This window comes from Dipodomys merriami, unplaced genomic scaffold, assembly GCF_024711535.1.
Source record: "Dipodomys merriami isolate MVZ:Mamm:240054 unplaced genomic scaffold, mDipMer1.0.p SCAF_362, whole genome shotgun sequence".
In the NCBI taxonomy this organism is placed as follows: Eukaryota; Metazoa; Chordata; class Mammalia; order Rodentia; family Heteromyidae; genus Dipodomys; species Dipodomys merriami.
The window spans coordinates 895,614-915,651 of NW_027205182.1; the positions used below are offsets into that span (position 1 = coordinate 895,614).

General features: G+C 36.9%; 1 protein-coding gene across 1 annotated transcript in view; it reads right to left on the reverse strand.

The window, feature by feature from the left end:
• Nucleotides 1-20,038, reverse strand: part of LOC138804423 (inactive N-acetylated-alpha-linked acidic dipeptidase-like protein 2) — a gene marked incomplete at its 5' end in the record, with an annotated part of 214,391 nt that overhangs the window by 24,878 nt on the left and 169,475 nt on the right. The window contains one exon of the mRNA XM_069988680.1: nt 16,375-16,573. Within this exon, the coding sequence (XP_069844781.1) occupies nt 16,375-16,573 (199 nt within the window). The remainder of the gene's footprint in view (nt 1-16,374; nt 16,574-20,038) is intronic.

Here is a 20,038-nt window from a genome sequence, read left to right on the forward strand (position 1 = left end):
TACATTAGGACTTGTCAAACATAACCATGCAGATACAAAGAGAATTTATTTCCAAGATTATTTAGACACTTTAAAGTACATAAGCAAAGTAAACTTATTTGAGCTGAAACCAAAAGAATTACTTAATTTGATTTTCTTTTAAACATGATAGGAAATTTCACAGACAAAAAAAATGAAGCCAAGCTCAGGTAAGTCACACCTGTACTCCTAGCTACTCAGGAAGCTGAGGTATGTGAATAGTGGTTTGAAGCCAGCCTGGATACATAAATCTGAGAGATTTTTTTTTTTATCTCCAATTAACAAATGAAACAGTGAAGGTATGGCTCATGTGGTCGAATGCCACCTTTAAGCAAAAGCAAAAGCTAAGAGAAAACACCAGGGCCCTGAGGTCAAGTTCCCATATTACAAACTAACTAATTAATTGACTAAATAAATAATTAGAGAGAGAGAGCACAAGAGATCACATGGCATTTATTTGCTGCTATGGGAAGATGGCACTTCAGCCCATCTCAGCCACCTTGTGCAATCTATGCTGTTATAAAATTTGGCTTTTACTAGGGAGAATTAAGTCCTTTACTCTCTCTCTCTCTCTCTCTCTCTCTCTCTCTCTCTCTCTCTCTCTCTCTCTCTCTCTCTCTCTCTCTCTCTCTCTCTCTCTCTCTCTCTCTCTCTCTCTCTCTCTCTCTCTCTCTCTCTCTCCTTCCCTCCTCCCCGTCTCTCTAGCTCACTGCCCTATTTTCATTCTCAGGCAGGTTTTGGCTTGTCAGCTTATCTTACCATGTGCAAGGTTTAGGTTATTTGATTGTCTGCCTTTCATTAGCTCACCTCATTATCCCACCTCTGAAGAAGTAACTCTAACTGCTGTTTAGGACTCAGAGTGACAGCCACTGTACATATTTCCTGTTGATTTTGGGACATGGATAAGGAAGCATCCTTGCCCAAGGAAAGCCAGTCTACAGAAGTCAGGGGTGGGCTCATGCAAAGTTGCATTTCCATGACCATCTGAGGCTTGATGGCACAATACCTTTTTAGAAACAGACTCACTTTATCTACAGCATGGCTGTAAAAATCTACTCTCAGTCCAGTATAGTAGTACGTGCCTACAATCCCAGCATTCAGAAGGCTGAATAAAGAAGTTGATAAATTTGAGTACAGTATGAGGTAAATAAAAAACTCCAGTCCAGCCAAGTGCAGGTGGCTCATCCTAGCTACTCAGGAGACTGGAATCTGAGGATTGCGGCTCAAAGCCAGCACAGGCAAGAAAGTCTGTGAGACTCTTATCTCCAATAAAAACCATTAGAAAACCGGAAGTGGCACTGTGCTCAAGTGGTAGAGCACTAGCCTTGAGCTGAAGAGCTGAGGGACAGCGCCCAGGCCCAGAGTTCAAGCCCCAAGACAAAAAAAAGAAAAAAGAAAAAAGAAAAAAGAAAGAAAAATTACATGAATTGAAACTTCAACTTATAAAATAAAAATAAGAAGCAGCTCTGTTAGTCTTGATTTTTTTTCCTCTGATCAATTATGAGCCGTTAGAATCTTTTGTAAAATCTATCTGCACATATTACAAACTCAACTTTATTTTTCTGTTACTTCACTAAATAGGTTCTCTTACAATTTTGTTTCACTTTAGCTTGGTAATAAATCTCAGTTGCTTAGTTAAACATTAGTCTATCTTTTGTTGCATACACAACTAAAACTTATGATTCTTTGGCTTGGAAACTATCTTTAGTAACATTGTTGAGCCTCTCCCAGTCATTTAAAGGCCCCAAGGAAAAAAACCCTGAAGTTCCCTAGCCAAAAATGAATTTGATTCCAATGTAAAAACAGCTATACTACAGATTTCAGCCCTTCCAATACTCTGCTTTACAGATTGTAAACTCATCACCTTAACTTCAACTCCTTCCATGATCCACAAGCTGGCCAACTGTGTGGGTTTAGCCATGTACAATCATGCAAATTCCTCTCCTTCCTTCCTTCTTCCTTCCTTCCTTCCTTCCTTCCTTCCTTCCTTCCTTCCTTCCTTCCTTCCTTCCTTCCTTCCTTCCTTCCTTCCTTTTTCTCTCTCCTTTTCTTTCTTTCTTTCCTTTCTTTCTTTCTTTCTTTCTTTCTTTCTTTCTTTCTTTCTTTCTTTCTTTCTTTCTTTCTTTCTTTCTTTCTTTCTTTCTTTCTTTCTTTCTTTCTTTCTTTCTTTTTCATTAAGTTGGGGTTTGAACTCAGAGCCTCCACTCATCCACACTTCCTGTCAGGCTTTCTGCCAGTTAATTGGGATGTATAGTTTTGTGGACTTTTCTGTTTGGACTGACATCAAAACCTAATCCTCCAGAACTAAGACTCCAGAGTAGTTTGGACTACAGGCATGAGGCCAGGGACAGCTAGCATCTGAGCCAAATTTTAAAAGTATTTCTCCCTCCTTCTCCTCTTCTTTTCCTCCCTCACCCCCTATGTTTCAATACTTTTCAGCTTTGGGAAACAGCTACATTTTGATTAGACAGCAGCATGTCATTTCTAATGTTTACTCCTTTCATTATCTCTCCCCTCTTTCTCCATATTGTAGTCAGAAATATCATTATATACTAAATGATAGATCAAGCAAGAGATAGGTTGATAAATTATGTTGGTATCTACTTATAATCACTCTTACTCTGTGGTCTTTAGTCCCTCACCTAGCCTCTAATCATGGCTTAAGTTATTCCACCAAATTGATTCACACCCTTTAAAAGAAAAAAAAAGAAATCATATCTTTTTAAAAAGTTTAACCAAATTTACAAGATGAAATTAAAATTATGTGATTGCAAATATTAATCTTAAAATTTGGTCATTTTGCAAGTTTAGAATTTTTGTGAAGCATGAGACATATCTCAACCTCACTTCCACCAACTTCAGCATGAGAGAAAACAAGTGAGAAGGTGAAGGAAGTTCAAGTTTCATAGGAGAAAGTAGGCAACAAGTGCTTTGCAATAGTTAGGAGGTAGAAGAGGAAATGATGCTGTTTGTTTCTGCAATGGTTGTACATAAACAGGTGGCATGAGAGCCACGGGTTCCTGAGAGTGCCTGACAAGAGCTCACTTGAGAACTGCAACAGCTGATACAGTTACACTGGGATATTTCTTTTTCCTACTATTCATTGATTCCATAAAAACAGGTTCAGTAGAGCTGGATGCAGCGGCTCCTGTTTGTAATCCTAGGTGCTCAACAAGTAAAGATGAGGAGGATCATGTTTCAAGGTAAATCCAGGTAAAAAGTTCTTTAGAACACATCCTAACTCATAAAATGATTAGCACAGTGGCACAGTCTTGTTATCTCAGCTAAACTATTAATAAGATGATGGCTATCCAGGAAGAAGAGGGCAAAACGTGGAACTTTATTAAAAAAAAAAAACAAAACAGAAAAGGGTGAGAGGCATGTATCAAATGGTAGAATACCTGGCAAATTCTATTTCAAATTCTAGTATCAATGAATAACAATAATAAAAACTGTATCTCTGTCACTTCCCACACATAAACTTTCGATTCTCTCATAGTCTCATAAGGTTAAGGTTAACCTTATCCTAGATTCTCTGTTTTTTTTCTCCTCTCAGCTTAATTTGTCTGACAAAGAAGGATTGAAAGCTGGGTGCCAGTAGCTCATGATTGTAATCCTACACACTCAGGAGACTGAGATTTGAGGACTGTTGTTCCAAGCCAGCTAGGGAAGGAAGATCAGTGAGACTCTTATCGCCAAAAGATGCCATGGTTTCCCTTATTTGCAATAACTAGTATATGTCTGAGTCAAGCAGAAAAGGTCAGTTAAGTTGATGTTAGGGAAATGAACCCTAAGATATGTATTCAAATGTTTTTTCTTTCTTTCATGCAATTGTTTCTGACACTTTTATAAGATTATTTCTTTGTTGCTTTGTGTGTCCCTCCCCCATGGTATAACCCCTGCTTTCACTGTATTTGATGTTGTTATAATTTGTGGAGGGGAAGGGAAAAAACAAATCGTTTAAATAGGGATACAGGTGGACCCATTGCAACAATGAGACGTACAAGTCGTTATGTCAAAAATGAACTTTTCAGCTTTGGTGGGGGGGAAGGGTTGGCTAGAGGAGTGGGGGGAAGATGTGATGGGAAGGGGAAACAAAGGAGGAAGCTACAATGCTTGTTAAGAAATGTACTCATTATCTTGCCCATGTAATTGTACAGTACTTTCACAATAAAAAAAAAAAAGATGGTAGTGGAGCTGTAGCTCAAGTGCTAGCTAGCCTTGAGCAAAAATTCTGTGGGACAGTACCTAGGACTGCAGTTCAAGCCCCGGGACTAGAACACACACACACACACACACACACACACACACACACACACACACACACACACACACACACACACACACACACACACACACACATGCCAATAAATAAATAAGTAAATAGAGAGGAGAAAGATTGTGAGGAAATAGTAGTATCCTATCATATATAATATGAGTGTTTTATTTTTCATTTTATTATATGAATCACATATTACCATATGTGATCATTTTATAGATGATGGGGTGAGTACTTTGTAGTGCGCCTTTTATTGTTTTCATAAAGTTTCAAGTTGATGCCTTCTCAATAGAACTATCAATTCATCTGCCTTTTTTATTAGTTAAAACATGTAGTCCTGTGCACTTGAAAAAAATTGGATCAGAAGCAACAACAAAGATTGTTAGGTGACAACTCATTAAGATTTTCAAGTGCCTACAATGGAAAGGAATAACATATCTTAAGAAGAAAATGCTGGTACTAGTAATCTATTTATCATCAAGAGCAAAATTATTCCTGAGATTATGAACTACTAAGCATGATGTACATAACACTTAAATCCATTTTTTAACAAAATAAGTTGTTCCATGCTTCAGCGGACACAAAGAAAATAGCACGGATATTCTTTTCACTTAATTATCTTTATATCACACTGTCTGTTGGATACTTGTATATATGAAACTATTGAAGGATGCCAGAATGATAATAAAATAGAGAGAAAATAAAGGAGAAAGAAGCAAAGGTAAACATTTCTAGCATGGATTCATGAAGAACCCAGATCTCATCAACTTTATTAAAGTCTAGAATGCAGTTTTAAAGTAATCAGAAGTCAAACTATGACTTTAAAATATTTCTCTAACTTTAGAGAACCAGTAGCTTATCTTTTTATGTAATTGATTATAGTGATGAAAAAGTACTTTATGTATGTGTGTGAAAAGGGAACAATAAAGCTTGTCTTGATTTTCAGATTGGCTACCCTTCTTATCTTGCCAATGTGACCACAGTCCTTTCATTTTCTCAGTTGATATGAGAAACCACCGTAACACTGACAAACTTCTACAAAATCCAAACAGAACACATGCATGGATTTCTGTTTTCATCATCCAATAGCTAGGCTCTCACACTAATTACCTTTATAAGTGAGTCATAGTCAACTTAATTTTGTGTGTGTGTGCTGGTATTGGACTTGATCTTAGTGCCTGGGCATCTTTCCTTAGTACTCTAGTACTTAAGTCACAGCTCCACTCCAGCTTTATGATGGTTAATAAGAGATAAAAAAATCTCATGACTTTTTAACTGCAATCCTCAGAGCTCACCCTCCTGAACAACTAGGATTATAGTCATGAATCATCAGCTCCTGATTCAACTGACAATTTAAACAAGTGGCTAGGGAAATGTCATGTGAATGCTGTCTTTCATGCTGATGGGACACATTATTTTGTTTAAATATTAACAAAATAAATGACAAAAAGTGAGGCGGGAATGTAAATAATTTTGTTTGTCTTAAAATTTAGGAGCTTTGTCAGGTACAGGTGGCTCACACCTGTAATCCTAGATACTCAGGGGGCTGAGATCTGAGGATCACAGTTCAAAGCTAGCCCAGGCAGGAAATTCCATGATACTCTTTTCTCCAATTAATCACCAGAAAACTGGTATCAAGTGATAGAGCACTCTCTTTGGGCTTATAAGCTCAGGGACAATGCCCCGGCCCAGAGTTCAAACCCCACAACAAACCAAAACAAAAACAAAAATTAGGAGCTTTCCTTTCTTCTTTTAGAAATGGAAACTTAACATAGGAAAGACATATATATAAAGCTAATTTATGCATTTATTCATAAAAATAGAAAAGTATGTATATAATGATCACAATGTAAAGATCTGGTGCCTGATCCAAGTTGTCAACATTCTTTTGGAAATTTTACATTGTATAGATTCTAAATCTCTTTATTCAGATAAAGATTCTTTTGTGCAATCAGTCGCTTTTATAAAATATTTTCAAAGCTTTGTGGTAATTCTTAATCATTAGTTGCCTCCCCCCACATAGTCATTACTGATAGAATTAATGACATGAAATACAATGGAGGGATTTTAGTTCCATTCAGACCACCCACTTATCACTAAAATAAAGGAACAACCAGAACAAAGCAGTCATTATCCTGATCCAACAGCAAGCATGAGGTTTTATTAGTTCTTATATAACTAACTTTAATTAAAACAGCATGAAAACTGTATAATAAGACTTCTGTTATATTGAAATGTTTTTTTTGGGGGGGGGTGGGTCTTGGGTTCAATATCTGCAAGGTTTTAGGATCAATTATATGTACTGAATATACTGCTTGAAATCTGATCACAGAGTATCTGAGAAATGTGTGTTCTACTGGTTTTGCATAATTCTTCATTTTGTGCTTTCCAAAGTACAAATTAGATCTAACATTTTTCAGATACAGAGGTGGGGAGCTTCCATATTTGAAAACTGCTTTTAATGGATTGCTTGCTTTGTTTATTCTCAGTTCAAGGCAGAAACATCCTGACATTTACACTGCTATTTTCCTGTTTTCAAGAAAGTGAACAAAAAATTGTGTTTGCTTGGATTCACTTGAAATAGTCCTCTAAACTTTCACAAGGCCATTCTAGCTGTCTCCGGAAGTCCTTTGTTATGGACCTGCTGCCTGCCACATTGTTATTTTTTTATTTATTTTAATTTTTGCTAGTTCTGGGGCTTGAACTCAGGCCCAGGGCACTGTCTCTGAGCCTCTTTGTGTTCACAGCTAGCACTCTAGCACTTGCGCCACAGTGCCTCTTCCAACTTTTTCTGAAGATGAGTCTCATGGACTTTCTGGCCAAGATGGCTTTGAACCACAATTCTCAGATCTCAGCCTCATGAATGCTAGGATTACAGGTGTGAGCCACTGGTGCTTGGCTCATATTTTTGTTAAGAACACAAGCCTATCTCTTTTTCTCTCTCAATCTCTCTCACACTCTCTCTTTCACACAAGCATGCAAACACATTCACTCTCATATATATGCATATACATGCATACACAATGCACACACGTGAACATGTGAACACACACAAGTAAATACATAGGTTCATGTCCAGATACTTTTCTTTAAATTACAAGTAAACCCTTCTCCCTAACCTCCTGATTATGGCCACCATTTGATACTCAGACACATCCTCTATAGAAATAGAGTAGAAATATGACTACCTAGAGAGCCTCTAGGGTAAACTTACTCAAGATGAAGCTGAAATTCTATAAGCTTAGGAAAACATGTAATAATATTGTTACATGCTCAACCCATTTCTTTTAAAGATAATAAACATCTTTAATTCATTCTTTATAATGGAAGCTAAGGCTAGTCACTTTCCCCAAGTCCTCATATCTCCTTGATAGCTGGCTTTAGACACTGATTCATGTTTGATTTGTTCTCAATTTTTCACGCTTCACACTGAAAGGATTGAAATGCAAAGATCCACTTACACTGTTAGTTCTATAGTAGTGTGTGTGTGTGTGTGTGTGTGTGTGTGTGTGTGTGTGTGTGTGTGTGTGTGTGCATTTGTGAATGAGAGGAAAAGTGAGCGGAGAGACAGGGAGAGAAAAATGATGGAGAAAGAAGAGAGAAGAGAGGAGAAAATGAGAGGATGTCGAGGGAAAAAGTATTTATTAGCTTTTTTCTGTGTAATTGATATTCCTTTACCTGTGTAGAAAGATTAACTGATTTATTCCATCCCAATGTATGAATTCCAGGTCATGTTGCTATAACTTGTACTCAAATATTAGAGCTTCTTTTTGACAGAAAACTTTTGCTAATCCCTTGATTTTCCTACTTGTAAACAAAAATTCAATATCAAAGACTATCTCTGCCTGAAAAGGAAGGATGTGACAATGCTTTCTGCTCTCACAACTTTAAGAAAATATAGGCTCATGTTTGAGTGAGAGGAAAAGAAAATAACAGGAAGAACACATCAGCCAAAGAAATCATCCCTTCACACATTGCAAAAATTACTGGCCAGGAATTAGGAGCAATTTGTTAATATAAGCTTGCCCAAAGTCTTACAAAAACAATACACTTCAATCACAAAATGTGAAAACATCTCACAAGAGTTCATATCTTAAACTTTATCTCACATAACAAGACTGTGAACTTTAAAGACGTGGAAAGAGAAGTTGTTTTGTACACTGGAAAACGTTTGTCAGTTGTACTACCCTAAATTATTTTGGAATTACTATTTAGATATCATTTAGTATTTTTTCCAATACTAGAGATTGAACTCAAGAACTCAGGTTCTCAATCAAGCTAGTGCTCTAACACTGAGCCACATTTCTGTTTCCTTTTCTTAAATAAGTTTTTTTTATTGTGAAAATACTATACAGAGGGGTTACAGTTACATGAGCAAGGTAATGAGTACATTTCTTATCAAGCATTGTTGCCTCCTCCTTTGTTTTTCTCCTCCCATCCCTTCCCTCCCAATTCCACAACTACTCTCCCCCTCCCACCCTCCCCTGCACCATGCCTAAATTGTAAAGTTCGGTTTTTCAACATAGTGTTTTGTACATCTTATTGTTACAATGGGTCAACCTGTATCCCTATTTAAACATGTTGCTTTTTCCTTCCCCTCCCCAAATTATACCATCAAATACAGGGAAAACAGGGGTTATGCCATGGGGGACGGACATACAAAGCAACAAAAAAATCACATGGTACCTTATAAATACGTTAGAAACAATATCAAGAAAGAAAAAAAAGACACTGAGTCCCTATCTTGGGGTTCATTTCCCTTATTTGGTCATATCAAAGAAAGATTGGACAAATGGGATTGTATGAAGCTGCAGAGCTTCTGCATGGCAAAGGACATAGCTAGCAAGGTCAATAGAAAGCCCATGGATTGGCAGAAGATCTTCACTAGCCATACAATGGATAAAGGTCTCATATCTAAAATATAATTGGAACTCCAAAAATTAAATTCCCCATCAACAAATCCTCAAAGAAACAACTGCCCAATAAAGAAGTGGGCTAAAGACTTACAGAGAAACTTCTCTGAAGAGGAAAGAAGGATGGCCAATAGACACATGAAGAAATGCTCAACCTCCAAAGGCATAAAAGAAAATGCAAATCAAAACAACGTTGAGATTCCACCTCACCACAGTTAGAATGGCTATAATCAAGAACCCTTATAACAACAGATGCTGGAAGGGATGTGTATTACAGATGTGTGCCACTGATACTCAGTTTATTTACTTTTTTAACTGAATATTTGTTTTCATCCAAAACTGTTGAAATTCTCCAGAGAGCAAGCAATCAGTATATGTTTATTAAGAATGATATATTCAAAATATAAGAAAAATGAAAGATATATCTCACTGCAGTGATGCAAGGAGGGATAAATTTGGGTGTCATTTGATTTTAAAACATTTTCTTCCTTGGTAGTGTACTATACAATTATTTTTATTTAGTAAATTTTGTATAGGATTTTACAGTTTATAAGTAATTTTCTCATATCTTATTAAATTTTTATCTTAATATGGATAGCCCTTTGAGATTTCTCATTTTAAAAATAAACAATGAATACACAGATATGATAATTAACTTGAAACATGTTATCCAAGTAGAAAAGGCATATTTATCTATTCAAATCTCCCCCTGCATTAACAGTTTCATTCTGTTAAAGATCTTCTGAAAGATCTTCTGTTGAAAGGTGCTATGCTGACAATAAATGGCAATATTAAAAGTAGATTACATGAAAAAGAGATGGAATAATTCCATACAGAAAAGATAGCCTTCAAATTAAAATGTGGAAAAACTGCACAATTCTGGACAAAACTACTGAATCTACAGCCACCTATTTATATCATGAAAATAAAACATCTAAAAGACAATGCAGAAGCAAATCTTGGAGACCTTGGGTTTGATCATCGCTTCCGGAATGTAACAATGAAAGCACAGTTGGTAAGCTAGAGATCATCAGCGTTAAAATCACCTGGCTCATAACTGATACTGAATAGAATGAAAGGTCCACTATATGCTAGGAGGACACCTTTGCATAACACTTAACTGATAAATAACAGATATCTAAACTATAACAAGAATTATTAAAACTCAACAATTAGAAAGAAAAGAAGCAAGTAAGCAAAATAATCAGAATGAAGCCAGGCACAAGTTGCACCTACCATGATCCTAGATACTCAGGAGGCTGAAATTTAAATATTTCAGTTTGAAGCCAGCCTGGGCAAAAAAGTCAGTGAGACTATGATCCTCAGTAAACTATTCAGAAAAAGCTAGAAGTGGAAGTAATGCTGTGGCTCAAGTGGTTCAAGTGGTAGAGTGCTAGCTCTTGAGCAAAAGAACTTAAGGATATCATGCAGGCCCTGAGTTCAAATCCCATGACTGACAGAAAGAAGGAAAGAAAGAGAGAGAGAGAGAGAAAGACAGAGACAGAGACAGAGACAGAAACAGAGACAGAGACAGAGACAGAGAGACAGAAAGGGAGGGAGGGAGAAGGGAGGGAGGAAGGAAGGAAGGAAGGAAGGAAGGAAGGAAAGAAAGAAGGAAAGAAGGAAAGAAAGAAGGAAAGAAGGAAGGAAGGAAGGAAGGAAGGAAGGAAGGAAGGAAGGAAGGAAGGAAGGAAGGAAGGAAGGGAACTGAAAGTGTTGCTGTGCTATGGCTCAAGTGGTAAAGCACTAGCCTTGAGCACAGAGATGCTCAAGGACACTACCCAAACCCTGAGCTCAAGCCTCAGGACCAGCAAAAAAAAAAAAAAAAAAAAAAGAACCATATCTCTGCAAAAAACATAGGGGTGGAAAATTAGCATATCAAAAGTAGTTCAATATCATATGTAATTAAGCAATTGTGAATTGAAATTTCTAGATACAAATGTACTTTTTTTGTCCATCACGCAGCTTTTACTCAAGGCTGGAGCACTGTTGCTGAGCTTTTTTCCCTCGAGAACTCCAGGAAATGGAAACGAGAGGTTTCTTAATTGTACGATTGGTAGTTCTTTTTTAATTTTTCTTTCCTTTTGTCTTTGGATTTATTTCCTTTGGTAGCTGTTTTTGTTTTCTGTATTCTTTGTTTTGTTTTATCTGATTTTGAGAGGGGAAGGGGGAGCACAGAAACTGTGGGATAAAGGGTGAACCAACAAAAGGACCATATAAGATGATGCTAAGCAAAATGAACCCATGATAGAGACACAGGAGGTTTTATTATTCTTGCTGTTGTTTTTAATGTATTTATGATGTACTGTGTGATTGTTTTTGTTTATTTTGTAGTTCTTCCTCCATGGTATAACCCCTGTTTTCACTGTATTTGATTCACTGCATCTTGTTATATACATTTTTCTAGTTTGGAGAGAGGAAGAGAAATAACAAAATGCTGAAATAAGGATAGAGTTTGACCCATTGTAACAATGAGATGCACAAGACGCTATGCTGAAAATGAACTTTACAATTTGGAGGCAAAGCGAGGAGTTGGGGAGGTGGAGAGGGAAGGGATGGTAGGGGAAATACAAAGGAGAAGGTAACAATGCTCAATAGGAAATGTACTCATTACCTGACTCATGTAACTATAACCCCTCTGTACAGTATTTTTACAATAAAAAATATACACTAAAAAAGTGTGAACCAAGTCAGCAGTGATACTTACTCAACACTATGTTGGAAATGAACATTTTTGTGGAGGGAGTTGAGATGGGAGGGGCAAAATTGGCAGAAAATGACAGAGAGGGTGACACTGTTCAAAAAGAAATGTACTATTTTAGATATGAGACCCTTGTCTGTTGTATGGCTAGTAAAGATAAATTAAACCCCCCAATAACAAATCCTCAAAGAAACAACTGCCCAATAAATAAGCGGGCGAAAGACTTAAAGAGAAACTTCTCTGAAGAAGAAAGAAGGATGGCCAATAGACACATGAAGAAATGTTCAACATCCCTAGCCATTAAAGAAATGCAAATCAAAACAACATTGAGATATCACCTCACTCCAGATAGAACGGCAAAAATCAAGAACTCTAACAACAACAGATGCTGGAGGGGATGTGGACAGAAAGGAACCTTACTTCATTGTTGGTGGGAATGTAAACTTGTTCAACCACTTTGGAAAGCAGTATGGAGGTTCCTCAAAAGACTTCACATAGAACTCCCCTATGACCCAGCAATCCCACTTTTGGGCATTTACCCAAATGTTTACAAACAAGACCACACTAAAGCTACCAGCACAACTATGTTTATTGCAGCATTATTTACCATAGCTAAGATATGGAACCAACCCAGATGCCCCTCAGTAGATGAATGGATCAAGAAAATGTGGTATATACACACAATGGAATTCTATGCCTCCATCAGAAAGAATGACATTGCCCCATTTGTTAGGAAATGGAAAAACTTGGAAAAAATTATATTAAGTGAAATAAGCCAGGCCCAAAGAAACATAGGTCCCATGGTTTCCCTTATTTGTAATATCTAGTATATGTATGAGTCAAGCGGAAAAGGTCAGATAATGTGATGTCAGGAAAATGAACCCTTAGATGTGTATTTTAATGTTTTTTTCTTTCATGCATGTGTTTCTAACGCATTTATAAGATTATCTCTTTGTTGCTTTGTATGTCCCTCCCCCACAGTATAACCCCTGCTTTCACTATATTTGATGTCAGTATAACTTGTGGAGGAGATGGGGAAAAACCAGTTGTTTAAGGATACAGGTGGACCTGTTGCAACAATGAGAAGTACAAGTTGTCATGTCCAAAACGAGCTTTACAACGTCGGTGTGTGGGGGGAGAAGGGGGGAAAGGAGAAGGATTGGGATTGGGGGGGAGGGGGGAGGCTGGGAAGGGATGTGAAGGGTAAACAAAGGAGGAGGCTGCAATGTTTGGTAAGAAATGTACGCATTATCCTGCCCACGTAATTGTAACTCCTCTGTACAGTATGTTCACAAATAAAATAAAATTAAATTAAAAAAAAAAAAGAAATGTACTCATTAGTGACTTACGTAACTGTAACCCCTCTGTACCTCACCTTTACAATATTTTTTAAATGTACTTCTTACAAAATCTAATGGCAGCGGCTGGGAAGGTCGCTCAGTAGTAGAGTGCTTGCCTTGCATGCCTGAGGCCCTGGGGTGGATTCCTCAGTACCACATAAGCAAAAAGAAAAACCCGGAAGTGGCTCTGTGGCTCAAGTGTTAGAGTGCTAGCCATGAGCTCAAGAGCTGAGGGACAGCTCCCAGGCCCAGAGTTCAGGCCCCATAACCAGACTCCCCCCAAAAATATCTAATGGCAATCAATATCACCAGCAAATATTAGTTTGAATTGGAGTAATACAAAAATCCAATTTAGTGCTAGCCTAAAGGAAAAATGTAACTGCTATGGTTTTCTTTCTTTCTTTCTCTATCTTTCTTTCTATCTATCTTTCTTTCTTTCTCTTTCTTTCTTTTTTCCTTCCTTCCTTCCTTCCTTCCTCCCTTCCTTCCTTCCTCCCTTCCTTCCTTCCTTCCTTCCTTCCTTCCTTCCTTCCTTCCTTCCTTCCTTCCTTCCTTCCTTCCTTCCTTCCTTCCTTCCTTCCTTCCTTCCTTCCTTCTCTCTCTTGAAGCCAGGACCTGGACACTTTCCCTGAGCTTTTCTGCTCAAAGTTAGTGTGCTACCACTTTGAGTCTTAGCTGAAGTTCTAGTTTTCTTGTTGGTAATGGGAGATAAGAGAACAGGAAGTTTCCTGCCTTAGATGGCTTTGAATCATGACCCTCAGAGTAGTTAGGATTACAGGCATGAGCCATCAGCACCTGGTTGTAACAATCACTTTTGAAAACAATTTCTTACAAAGCTAAACACAGACTTACCATTTGACCCTGAAATTGAGCAACCTTGTAATAAATGAAAATGTAATATAGTGCCAAAATATAGACCTACAGGATTTCAATATTTTAAAAAATTTCTGATGTTAGTTATAATATTGTTTAACCATCAACATATTAAAGCTTTCAAACTTAAGATATATGATTTGTTGTAATCATAATAACCAGAAAAAACTTGTTTAATGAGTATTCAATGAGGGGTAGACAACTGCTTCTCTCTCAATTCAAAAGAAGTTCATATATATTGCTAAAAGAGGAATAAAATGCAGAGAAATAATTCAATTTTATAGAAGGATCTTGTGCTTTGAGGCTAAGTGCCAAGAAGAGCAAATGAGGAAAATTGAGTACCTCATCCTATACAGAACTAATATCTTCATGTATAATTTTGTTGTTTTAGTTTGATAAGTGAAGGAAACAGAATAATTTGGAAATGTACCCTAAAACATAATTTTCCTACTCTGATAAGTATAGAAATTAAGATGTGGAGTCCCAGGAGGCTGCTCCCTGTAAGACTGCAGTCTGAAGCCTGCCAAACAGAAAAATCTGAGTGACTCCATCTCCACAATAACCAGCAAAGAGCCTGGGTAGACACTTGACTCAAGTGGTAGAGTGCCAGCTGTGAGCAAGCAAGATGAGTCACTTCAAGGCCTAAGTTCAAACACCATTATTGCCATAAAAACTAAAAAGAGATCCAGAGGGATTAAGTGCTTGTTATATCACAGAAGCTGGGAGCAAAGCTCACCAACCTAAACCTCATATTGCCCAAATAAGCAGGTGCTTCAAGACCCAGCCTGTACTCTGAAATTTACATAGACAGAGCATCAATACCTTATAAGAAACTCAGTATCATTAGTCATTCAGGAACATTGTTTCTTAGATTCTTTCTCATGTATAATTAAGATTTTTATACCCTTATGTCAGTTCTTTTGTTCCAATATGACCTTTGCTCATATGCATTTTGTCTTGCCTAAGGCTTATCGTGAGAAACTTTAAGAATAAAGAACAAAGAAATGCCAGGGAGAGCAAAGAGCAGAGGAGTATTTAACCTGAACTTTCATTCATAGATATATATGTATATAAATGTGTACATACATATATGTTTCTGTATCTATGTATATATACACATACATATGTGCATACATATACATGTAGATACAAATATATGTATACGTGAATTTTGACATTAATTTGACATATTAAGTGTATAAAAATTATTTTGTACTTTCAATTGCAATATATTTTTTATATACTATATATCCTAACATATACATATACATGTATGTTCACATATATACGTATTACAGCCTGTAAAAGAATCAATACTCAGTTGAATAAATGTATGGAAGTTATAAAATTCCTATCTATCAAAACACCCTAAAAGCAGAAGGATGTTGTACTTATTTTGTAATCTATATATTCTTATCTAATACCCCTGGTATTGGATAATTTTTAACATATCTCTTGTAGCCTCGTATGTGATATATGCCTGTAATTCTGGCTACTGGGAAGGTAGAAGTAGGAGGATTACAAGTTCAAGGCCAGCTCAAGCAAAATGAGAGATATCATAAAAAGATAAGAAGGATTGGCATGGCTGGAGTGGAAAAGTAATTGGTAAGCAAGCATGAGATTTTGAGGGATAACCCTCCCCTAGTACTTCAAAAATAAAATGTACTCTCTTGTAACTCTAGACAAATATTCCTACATCTTTAGTTATTTTGAAAACCATCTATATTTAGTCTCATCTGAATACTAAGCTTGATTGCCATCCTCATAAAAGGTAGCCTTTACAGTTAAATATAAGGTTGTAGATATGGTCTCACAGTACAAAATAGCCTGAGATCCTCACTCCTGCCACTTAGCTAAGTACATTTTCTCCAGTACAACTTTAACTCCATTGGCTTTTCAATAACCATGTCATATCTGACTCGTTGAAATTCATCCAAAATCATCTGGCCATGTTCTTTGTGATACTTGATGTCATACTGCTCAACAAAGTTCTATTGCATGTATGTGTGTGTGTGTGTGTGTGTGTGTGTGTGTGTGTGTGTGTACTATATACTTAAAATGCATAGAGACATGCACATACATTTGAGCTTCTTTTGGGAGGAGGGATCTGATTCTCAATTCATAAATATGCTAGCTGTTTTATAGTCTTCATTAGATAGTGCTTTGGTCTCAGAAGATACACAATTTGGAAGTTAAATAAAAACTCCGATTGAGGGAATATATATACACTTGATGGTGTATATAACCTACCTGTAAAACCCTGGTGGCACCTGTTGCACCAGAAAGCTCTTCTCCATGTCTTGGAGGATGTCATTCAGCATGCGGACACGGGTGGGGGCTCTCTCCTTGGGGTCGTTAGCTGGTCGCATCTCATTTGACTGGAAGAGTTCAGCACTCTCCCGCAGGCGTGAGGCTATGTCTAGCAGTGGATGAGTACAAGGCTGATCACCTGGTGGAAACAAATGAGCCCATTTCAGAGCAGACATTCTCAATGTGGCAAAATAGTCATGCCTCTAAGGTACAAACCACCAGACCACTGAAGACTGAGTGGGTTATTGTAGGCAGTTCTCTTCTTTCTGTGGCCTACCGAAAGCAAAGCTTTATGTATTTAAATCTCACCTGGCACAAGGTCAAAGCTTCAACGTCAATTCAACATTGATGATATATTCATTCTGTCCAAAGTACCATCTAAACTTGTTTATACTCTATTAAAATAAATTCACTGCTACTGTTAATAATAATTGCAGTAAAGAGAAACTGATAAAGTGTGTTTTGCTCTAGAAGGTAAACATTGTACCGAAAGAAATGCAACCATTACCTGACTTATGAAACAGTAACCCCTCAATACAAAAACAGTAAAATAATATTTTTAAAAAGTATGCAGTGCTCTAAATGTTATATCAAGCATTGTACATAATTATCTTATTTAATATTCATCACATATTTTAATTCTTATTTAAAATTTGCCAATTCTACGTAATTTCCTTTTCCTTTGATATCTATCACACCTTTCATCTGTATTATAGAACTTGAGAGTAAAGTTAAGCAACATGTAACAAGTCAATAAGTAACATACAGTACAAGTTAAGAAACCTAGTCTTTCTTTGGTCAGTCATGGGGCTTAAACTCCTGGCCTGGGTGCTGTCCCTAAGCTTTTCAGCTCAAGACAAGCACTCTGCCACTTGAGCCACAGAGCCACTTCGGCTTTTTCTGTTTATGTGGTGATGAGGAATCGAACCTAGGGCCTCATGCATGCGAGGAAAGCACTCTACCACTGAGTCACCTTCCTAGCCCCTAGTCTTCCTAAATTAAAACATTCATGCTCACCATGTCAAATTCTGTATTTGGGGGAAACCATATATGAAGCCATCTTTTCTTCTGAGACTAGGAGATATGTCACTACATGCTGTAGATTTATTACCTTTACTAGAAATTTTCTGTAATGTAAACTTGAAACTATGAAATCTACCAAAGATTGCCCTAAAAACTTTACATTGTTATGTTTTGCTCTTCAGATGATTAGTCTTTTGCTTTGTTTCTTTCTAATTTTGGAGAGTTACTTATTGGAATCCATTCTTGTATTAATCATACTCCGTAAAGATCCACAGTCATTCTTCAGAGAAAAGAAACTCTAGTCCTTTAATCCATCCCTGGTTTTGGTCAAGTGACTTTAACTGCCTGCTCTAGCACATTGTACTCCAAGTTACTATTCTTAGTGTCCTTAACTGTAAAGTGAAAGTAATATAATAAAGTAATCAAACAAAGCTACTTGAAAGGTTTGTTATAACAATTAAATGATGAACACTTACAAATTACATCATTTCCCTTTGACATTCCCAGGCGTTATGAGTAGGCAGCCCTCTTCTCCCACTGCTAAGCCCAGCCTGGAAGTACCAGCATCTCAAAGACTGAGGACTACTTATACCACAAAGGGGCAGAGGGTCTCTTCCTCCCTAGGTGAAGAAGGAATATCTTCTGGGAAATCTAAGTCGGCACTCCTAAGAGTGAGGATTTGAAGTAGGCAAATGGAAGGATAAAAGGGGGCATTAGGGGGTCTTCATTCAAGATAACTTTTTCCATGTGAAATGTACAAATGTCACCATTTCTCCCAACACTTGGTGTTGATAACAATGCAAATTCCCAGAAGTGTTCAATCTGTCTAGGAGATTTCAGGAATGTCTAGCTTAACATGCCTGTTGAATCAGTCTGTGTGCTCTGTAGTTTAAAAAACACTGTCCGAAGGATATATGCTAATTAAAGAAAAAAAAACAGTTAAAGGCAGAGCTGATACCTAAAATGAGACTGCCGCATTCTGATCAGTAACTTCTAATGGAATGATTGCTACAGGCCAGAAGTTTTTCACTAAATGAAAGCAGATCCAGTATGGTATGTTTATAAAATGTCTAAGGAACAATGAAAGAAAATGATGTAAAGAAATAATCCATTAAGCCGGGCATGGGTGGCTCAAGCCTGTGATCCTAGCTACTCAGGAGGCTGAGATCTGAGGATTGCGGTTGAAAGCCACCAGCTTGGGCAGCAAAGTCTGTGAGACTCTTATCTCCAACAAACCACTAGAAAACCGGAAGTGGTGCTGTGGCTCGAGTGGTAGAGCGTTCACTGAAGAGCTCAGGAACAGCTCCCAAGCCCAGAGTTCAAGCCCCACATCTGACCAAAAAAAAAGAAAGAAAGAAAGAAAGAAATAATCTATTATATAAAGGTAACAAAGACATATACATCCAGACTTACAAGGAACATTCTACCAGAATATAATAACTTTTTTGGTTTTATATTTTTATAAGTCTGTCTAGTCAACGATTATGGTAGAAGAAATAGGATTTGAAGTATCTTTCTGTTCACTGTAGTTAATGAGTAAAGTGTATTTTAGTAGTTTGCAAGTGTTTAACATTTTCTGTTTTAATGTGCATTACATAGACATTAATTAATTATTTTGTTCTGTTTTACAACAAAACCTGACATTACAAGAGGATATATTTTATTCATTTTTGAAACCATAGCCTCCAAATAACAGGACCTCTTTATGGAGACAACTCATTTCTTAAATTATGGCTGTTCACAAAAGTTAAAGTTTCAAGGAAATATCTTTGCATAAGGACAGAGTAAGCTGAATAAGGCACATTTAGACTTCAGTAGAATAGAAAGACTGAACAACAGAAAAAACAAGTTTGACATCCTTGAGAGTCTTCCATTTAAAAAAGAAAAATCTCTTCTGATCTAACATACACTGCAGAATTGAAGCCATTATTACTGAATCAAGTGAGACAAATTGTACCATTCTACCTTATTTATCTCTAAATGAATTTATCCCTCATGGTAGTGTAGATGTAGGAAATTGACAGTTTTAGGAACCAGTTGGTTCCAGAAAAGAACCTGATAATAGAAATCTGCCGACCACACCATACTTCTAAGGTATGAGGTTACAAATTGAACAGGAGTTCTACTTTCAATGTTCACTCAATCATTTTGATATATATCATTTCAAAAATTCCTACTAGTCATGTCTCTGTCAATTAGAGCTTGTTGCTACTTTAAATAAGACCCAGAAAAAATGTCACTCTCTCTAGAGAAGATTTGTGACCTAAATGACTGATTCCTGTTGGGGAGGAAATGAAGGTCTGTTTATTCATTGTCATTTACCTGCACATAGAATTTCACCAGGCATATCATTCAATCAATGAATTAATGGGTTAGATAGTTTTATCCTAGCATTTGCAATACTGTTATCCTTCTCTACTTCATTTGTCTTGTCTTTATGATGGAAAAGAATCCCACAGGATCAGCAATTACATTTTATTTGCGTTTATATCACCAGATGCTTACACAATAGCTTTTCTGCAGTTGCCATTTATCAAAAAATTTGTTGATTCAATGGTGAAATAGAAGATACTATCTAATT